We start from the raw sequence: 8,360 nt of genomic DNA, 5'->3' as shown, positions 1-8,360 counted from the left end.
ATATATATACATATATATATATATATATATATATATATATATATATATATATATATATATATATATATATATATATATATATATATATATATATATATATATATCTAATAAAATTTTAAAGGAAAATCGCGGGAAGAAACACCAAATATAAAATTTAACTGATGCTAACATCTGGATTTTTTCATCTGGACTTTTTTGTCCTTCTTGTTTAAGATAATTTAAATTTTTTTAGTTTTCAGAACACCTGTCTTACGTCTCCGTTGATCGTTAATATTCATAAAGTAGTATAGTTAGTTATGTTGTAATTTTTCTGTAATGTTTTCAAGCTCTTTTATTGATCTGATTTCATCACTCCTTTAATATTGCCTATCATATCCTAATCCTCTGTCTATTTTTGATGATATTCCAAAAGGAGAATTGAACTGACGAACCTCTATAACATCATTTTCATGAAAAGTAAGGATATTGTGTACGTTACAATAATGAATATATTTATAGCGTTGTGTATCAAAAAAGACGCATACGATCAAACTGAATTCAACAATGACCGTAATATGTAGCGTTTATAGACTCATGCTATAACATAATTAGTATTTGGCAGATCAGTTCTAAAAAGATGGTCGCTATAATCTATGGGTTTAGTATGCATAATAAGCACCTAGCATCGTTTTTGAAAGGGGGTGGGCTTATCCGATCCGAAATCTATAGTCAAACAAAAAAAAAATCCTTATCCGCATATGTTCAAAATCCAAAGGGGGGGGGGGGATAGGGTAGAAGTACCTTTAACTTCTGTTTTAAAGTTTTATAAAAGACAAAAAGGCTTGCTGCGAGAAAAATTTTCACTCACCATTCATACAATTAAAATACGGAAAGGGGACATTGTAGATTAACTATACTAGTATCTCCATGTACTATCTACATGTACTATGTACATTTAAATTTCTGTTCAATTTGGCATTGTACATCAAGATACGTGCATGCTATGCTTTCTTCTAGTAACCATCAGCTTCCATCCCACATAGAGTAGCTGATATACTATGAGGTATGATTACGTCGAACATTCAACACAGCCAATGTTCACAATATCAATGGCAGCTTGTAGCAACTCCGTCGTTACAAATCATGGCTTCCATCATCGGACAAAATGTAAACACATGGTACTCACTGCCTCTGTGTGTTGTACTTTGATATGTTATGATGCAAGACACATGAGATTGGAAAGTTTTAAACAGTTTAATATTTAGAAATATTAAAAAAAAACAGAGACCCGTGTGTTACCTTCAGCAAATACAAAATGGGTAACAACTTGAACACGTTAAACTTCAGACAACCTTTGAACGTTAACAACCATAAGATAAAAATATGTTTGATGCATTCAAATTTTTATGCAAGCACGAGGATTCTTCCTACACTGACAAGCAACAAGTCAATAAATATACTAGTACATGTATATGTCTTTGCATTTTGTGTTTGTATGAATCCTCGAAGTACAAAGAAACATCTTTGATGAGGACGTGGCCCCTTCATCCATATTGGCATTAAACTAAGCAGAATTTAAGTTACATAAGTGTTGTTTACAATATTGAAATGTAACTTTAAAAAGAATTTTTGAAGCACGCAAAATATTAAGTATATTACGTTATCCACATTTGCTTTACTTGGAATGTGAAAAAAACCTGAACCCTTCACCGATTTTGAACACACAGATGATACAAATATAGAAAATAAAATTTAAAAAAGGTTGCGCTTGGCATAATTCAAATGGATTTTGATCAGAAATTACAAACAATAAGCCTTTTTATATTCAATAAATTGAAGTCTAGCAAAAAAACCCCAGAACAATGCAACGAGGGGTGTTAAGAAAAAGAGTACAGTGTATATACTAATCAATAAGGTACTAGTAATTCTGTGTTGTTTTCACATGCCGCAGAGTCTGATTCACAAAGCATGCCATTACTGTCTTTAAGTGGAACTGACATCAGCATCATCCCTGCACTGGGTCCAGGAGAAGCACACCGAGCTTGCACGATAAAAGAATACAGCATCCCAAGAGACTTGATCCAAGTCTGAAGGCCTTTTAGTCCGCAGTCACACTGTAGAGGATTTCCATACAATGTCAACAACTTTAACTGAGGAAAATCCTTAAAGATACAACTGTCCATGGTTTGTAAACCGTTGTTGACTAGTTGCAGTTGTTGGAGGGTTTTTTGCAGTCCATCCAAGGAACTAGCCGAGAGAGACGGCCCAATGTTGTTGTTGTTGAGGTCTAGTTTCCGTATACGCGTATTCTTGGCGAATGCTGATATGGGCAGCTCGTTTAGTCCGGTGTCTGAAAGGTCTAGCTCCCGTACCTCCGTCAAACCGCCGATTTCAGCCCACATTTCATTTGTATTAAACCTGTTTTCCTTTAAGTCAACCAAAACTAAGGAATTCTTTGTCCCATTGAAAGCATTCTTTATACCAGTCAATGTTTTGACTTCGTTTTTATTTAGATTTGATAATCGAAGAGTTTTTATGGATGGCAGATCGAACGCATTGGCCTGAATGTTCGTTATTAAATTGCTAGACAAATCAAGGTTTTCCAGATTCGCCAAAGGTCGAAAGTCGTCAGCAAGAATTTCGCTGATTGAATTCAGTTGTAATTCTAGGGATGCCAAATTCTTCATTTTTGAAAACATACTCTTCGGAATACGCGTTATTTTATTTAACAGGATTCTCAAGTTGTTCATGCTTTTCCAATCATACGCTGAGAATATTGACAAGGAATTTGTTGTTAGAGCATTTCCTGTTAAGTCGATGCTCTGTAGATTGTTGGACACGCCTTGAAAGATATTTGGACTTAATGTGTCTATCTCGTTTCGCGATAAATCTAAATATTTCAAATTCTTCAGTTCATAGAAGGCGTATCCGGCCACTTTTACTAAACCATTATCCTTAAAAACAAGTTCTTCCAGGGTTGGTACTTTCCAAATAGCCGTGGCAGGGTAAAATCGGATTTGTCTATTACCGCTAATTTCAAGATGACGTAAAGCTTTGAATTCTTGGAGTGCGTTTTCCGATATATGGAACATTTGCATATTTATGAGTTTTAGTGATTGAAGTCGCAACAAACTACTTATTGCAAAGCTTTCTTCCAATACCGGGTATAAAAAATTCTGTAGCTCTAGTTTTGTAAGATTCTTCAAAGTCTGCAATGAGTCAAACGGTGGCGAAAGAACGCGATCCCCGCCGATTACTAAATGTTCCAGGACGGTTTCAAGTCCAGAAAATGCTTGCTGATCGAGTTTACGAACCCCAGCATTACCTAGATTTATTTTCTTCACCTTAAGCCCTCGAAAGGCGTCGGCGGGGATGTTTGAAATTCGGTTTAGGTTTGTCAGATCACTGTAACTCTCATCCGAAGAATCGGCGCTGTTTTCAAAGGTGATTTCTTGGAATACCTCGTTACTTGGCGTGATTTTGGGGATCGCTGTCAGCCCTTTGTACTGGCAATCGATGATTTGCTTGTCGGGGATACATCGACATTTCTCCACGGGACAGGACGACACAAATGTCGCCGACATTGTCAAGGATCCAAGTAGAACGAGGCGGATCAACGTTTCCATTCTGAAACGAAATCATAAACACTCTATTAGTGGCGCAACTTGACACGCTAAAAGAATATGAAATTAAATTTACATAAAAAGACATGTTTTGATATGAAATTAACTAAACAATATTTAAAAATGCTATGGTCAGTTTTTGTCAGTCGTCGTCTGTAAGCATTTGAACACATGTTTTTTACTCTTTAGTCGATTTTACTTTTAGTAAGTCTTGACTGAGTAATTTGATCGTATTTCCTACGTGTGCAGGAAACATATTCCAAAATGATTCCGATGCCCTACATTGGGTAAATTTGTAAAATCGCAAGGTACCTTAAAGAAATCTTGTTCTTTACTCATTGACACCGTGTATAAAGTGTAAAGCATATTTTTGTAGTTTTTTAATGGGTTTGGGGTGGAGTGGGGGTGATTCCAATTCATGACACGAGGGTGTCCTTGATTGGCTTGCAGAGACAGCAGAAGTGTAATGGCGTGAACATCTACTGTTTGAGAGTTAATGCAAAATTTATATGTCTTATTGTAGACTCATGAATGATTAATTCAGCTTCCATCTTAAAACCACAGATTGAAACTTGTCTTACCCACAAATAAATAATGTAGCCAATCTGTGAGAGTTAACCTGTCGCCTCGTATATCAGTTAAGGACTTGGAATAAGTACACTTCATTTATTACAACGCTTAAAATCGATACCGATGCGACGAGATAATATTTAAAATTGTAGCATATGCGGGCTTTAATCTTTTTTTTTTAAAATGATTTTTATCCGTCCCATTCACACGAGCTCTTCATCAATATTTGTTCATCCATTTATCGACATTATTTCCAGAGTTACTACAATTAATCATATTTTGTGACTGAGACCATTCCAAGTCGATCGTCTTAAGTCAGACGAGGGGATTTCTTAACGCAATGTCTGTGGAACAGTAATCAACCAATTTGATAATCAGTATTGTTTTAAAATATCACTGAAAGCACTTTAATTATCAATTATACTTTGATAATCTATATAAACATCAAATACACCATTTAGAGAAGGCTTTAAAACATATTAATGGTGCGAGAGTAAACAGTCCAGTATACAGATGTACATGTACGTTGTTTTGTCGTGAACTCTTTATGAACCCTATTAAAACCGGTTTTGATTTTTATTTATAATTAAAGGGACAAAGTTTCATTAGTTTGCTCAGCAGAAATTCTGATTCGCTATTTCCAAATGGTGACAACGTCCAATTAAAAGAGAGAAACTGCTGTTTGATATAAATGAAAAACAAATAAATATCATTTAATTGCTCTTAAATATTTTCATCAAATTTACAGCAGGTTAAATCATTTTGATTTCCTTTTCACTTTTACAGTTGTTTGATTGATATCTTATAGGTGCGTAAAATCTTAAATGCGTAGATAACACCCCAAGAAACGCTTTGAAATTTTTATATGTATTTACAAGCATTAAAGAATTTCGAACAATATGTCATCATACGCCAAACGCGTAATATACGAAATTATAGGAAATGTCTACTTTTTAAAAGAATATATTGAAATGATAATTTAATACAATTAAGTAACAATGTAGCTCTTATGTATACATGTTCTATACCTTTTAACTTATCTGAGTGCTTAATAAATTGTTTTTCAAATGAAAATACAATAATCCTATAAATACAGTTGACAATGTCGTGAACAAGAAATCAGCACTGATGGTGATAATGATGATTATTAATAAAGCATTATATTGCGAATCCTCTCCCATTCTTTTAATCTATCTAGTTCTTGACTTTAAATACGTGTATAGATACGATCCTATTAAATACTTATGTGTTTGTTGTTGTTGATAAATTAACTTCATTTTTTAAACATGGTCCTTTAAATTTATATTGCATTTCATTGGCGTTTTCCTTTTACTTTACAGTTTAGTGTGGCTCATACGTTATGTAATTAAAAATAAAATTCAAATATTGATTTGAACTTCCTTATCAAGTAACATATAATCCCAGTGGCTCCAAGATGCTGCAACAAATGCAGATTGAAAATTGTCACGTTGAATACTAGTATTCTGAGTTAACCACTTTTTATGTAAATTACAGAAACAATCGAGCATCTTATGTAAATGAAGTTTAATTGATTTTGGAGCTAGGAATTGATACGCTTTGTTGTTACCTTGAATAAAATGTCTGTACTATTTGGAAATGATCACAAAAACTTCAACTGGTATTATAATCTATCTCAAACCATACATGAATGTAGAAGGTGTTGCAAAACAGTGGGACTATTCCCTAACGTGGAAAGGATCTTTAAATACCCGTATCGCTTGAGAGCCACATCTCAATATAGACACATCACATAGACGACTATAAGTACATACCAGGCATGTTCCGTACGGAGGCAAAATAAACATTTTACGCGCATTTCTATCGAACACGGCAGCCACCAAATACATTTAGAAAGATACATGTGTAACCATATACATGTTTTCTGTATTCGAATGTTAACATATCTCAATTTGATATCTACTGTCCAGCGTGTTTAAAATATAATTTTTGAGATACATGAATAAATCTTATTCTGGCTTTAAAACCGTCAGAGTTGTAATTATAATCATCCTATGTTTCTATAGTATCTTGATAAACGCTAAGTCTAGTAAAAAAGTACAAATTTTTCCGTACATATTTTCAGTAACCTATTGCTTCAAACTTTCTAAAATGATTTTGTTTGCTTTTAACAACCTGTACATGCATCTTTGAAATCAGCATACCCGTTTATTGTATAAAAAGGGTGAAAAATTCAACTTTCTACATTGATGCATACTAAGTACATTGTTTTAAAATCTCTTGTTCAGATGAAAATGTTTTTCAAGTTTATAACGGGGGCTTCACACAGTTATGTTGAAAAAAATAAGCAGGCATGCAAAATATTACATTAACAAGAGTTTTAATAACTTTATTCTGACATTCTTAAATTATCTCTATACATTACCTTTCCATGTGATTAAAAAAAATCAAATTAAAAAAAAAAATCCAACTTTTTCGGGATTCTAACCCAGTCAAAATTATAAGGCACGGTGTAAGTCTGTTCTACCTGTGTAACCACTCGACTATAATCTAGACATGAATACAAAATGGAAAATGTAATTCGTCGTTTTTAGATTTCAAAGGTATTACTGATTTTTTCAACAAGTCAGATTTATTAAAAATATGCCTCTTTGAAACAAAAATCGGAAATGGTAGTTTTCAAAAAATTGTCTTACTCTAAACGTTAAGATTAAATTAATTTTGTTTCAAGTAGGCATTTTTTCACAATGATGAGGATTCCCCTTTTATATAGCGTGAATTCTGCCACATTTGTCTGTGTAACCATTTTTAAATTTATTTCACGGTCTTAAATAAGTTAGTACAAACTTTCCAAATAAAATTCTACACTGCTCTATGTACAACATTGCATGAAAAAAAGATTTACATCGAATTCTGTAAGTTTGATTTTTTAAAAATTTTATCTGCAACTCCTTTAGGGAAAATTAGCATAGGAACTGTTGACACCTTCTTTACCATTTGTTAACAAACGAATACAAAGTACAAATTCCATCTCTTGACTTTGGTTGTCAATAGAAAAATTATAGCCGAAATGCCTTTCATGGGAAAAAAAGTATCTGCAGTTAAAAAACCCTGTAATTAAACTGATATTCATAACAAGTTGTAATCGATGCACGCTTTGAAACCTTCTCTATTCTAAATTATTATGTATATGTTATAAAGTTTTGTTTCATTATGATTATCATGATTATGAATGCAAACAGCCGAAAATCATGGATGTCTATTACTCTGTCTTAAATTGTATAAAGTTTCCTTTATCATTTGAACATAAACTGTACCATGTCTGGTGATATACATGCATTATATACTGTCGATGATTTATCTGGACCCTGATGTAAGTATCATTTTTATGTAATTTTGAATTCAATTACAAGTATACAAAAACGAAGAAGAGTCGGACTATGTGTATTATATAGTAATAGTATTAGTATTTATTATACAGTCTAAAAAATACCTTATCTGAACGGAACACACTGAATCACACACAGAGGTATTCCTATTGTGTACATAATCTTAAAACAACAAAACAATGTCAAGCGCGTCCCTACCTTGTCAGTAGCTGCAATGGTGGTTCTGTCCAATTGCTTCGCTCTCTGCAATACCGCATGTACCGGGGACCGGATCTTAACATGCCGTTTTATACACATGTAGGTATACGTCATCGCCTTTCCATTCACATCAACTCCCCCTTACTTTTTTAATTTGCGGTGACGGAAATGGCCAAGTAGTTACGACTGGACTACGGTGTCCAGGTAAAATCAGTTTTTTGGTCCTCGTGCAAATCGTTCACATTGTTTACGAACAACAGACGTAAAACATTTGAGGGTTCAATGTCATTTGAATTTGAAATGAATCGAGTATTTTATTTCGAAATTTTTAACAATTTTATAAGGATTGTCGATCGCAATTTAAATTATAACGTAAAGAGAGCATGTGTTCTTTCCACTCGCTGTACAGTCAGTGCTCACGTATCAATAAGCAGGTGTTTTGCGAATGTGCTTTAACCGAATATAAAACAATTTCCTGTTGTAAGTACCCGATGGAATATGGAACGCCAAATTAACATATATTCAAATATTTGTACCTATCTTCAAATAATTGTACCTATCTTCAATTAATTGTACCTATCTTCAAATCATTTGAAGATAGGTACAATTGAATTAAAGATAG

General features: G+C 33.3%; 1 protein-coding gene across 1 annotated transcript; it reads right to left on the bottom strand.

The window, feature by feature from the left end:
• Positions 1–1,219: 1,219 nt before the first annotated feature.
• Positions 1,220–7,973, bottom strand: LOC105327828 (leucine-rich repeat-containing protein let-4). The gene is made up of 2 exons (XM_034482994.2): positions 7,739–7,973; positions 1,220–3,606 (listed from the first exon to the last, which is right to left on the bottom strand). The coding sequence occupies exons 1-2, from the start codon at positions 7,819–7,821 to the stop codon at positions 1,887–1,889; spliced, it is 1,803 nt and encodes a 600-aa protein (XP_034338885.2). The 5' UTR covers positions 7,822–7,973; the 3' UTR covers positions 1,220–1,886.
• Between the last annotated feature and the right edge of the window lie 387 nt (positions 7,974–8,360).

This window comes from Magallana gigas, chromosome 3 (assembly GCF_963853765.1).
Source record: "Magallana gigas chromosome 3, xbMagGiga1.1, whole genome shotgun sequence".
Classification (NCBI taxonomy): Eukaryota; Metazoa; Mollusca; class Bivalvia; order Ostreida; family Ostreidae; genus Magallana; species Magallana gigas.
The sequence above is the reverse complement of the archived record's forward strand: the minus strand, read 5'-3'. Positions and strand labels throughout refer to the sequence as shown.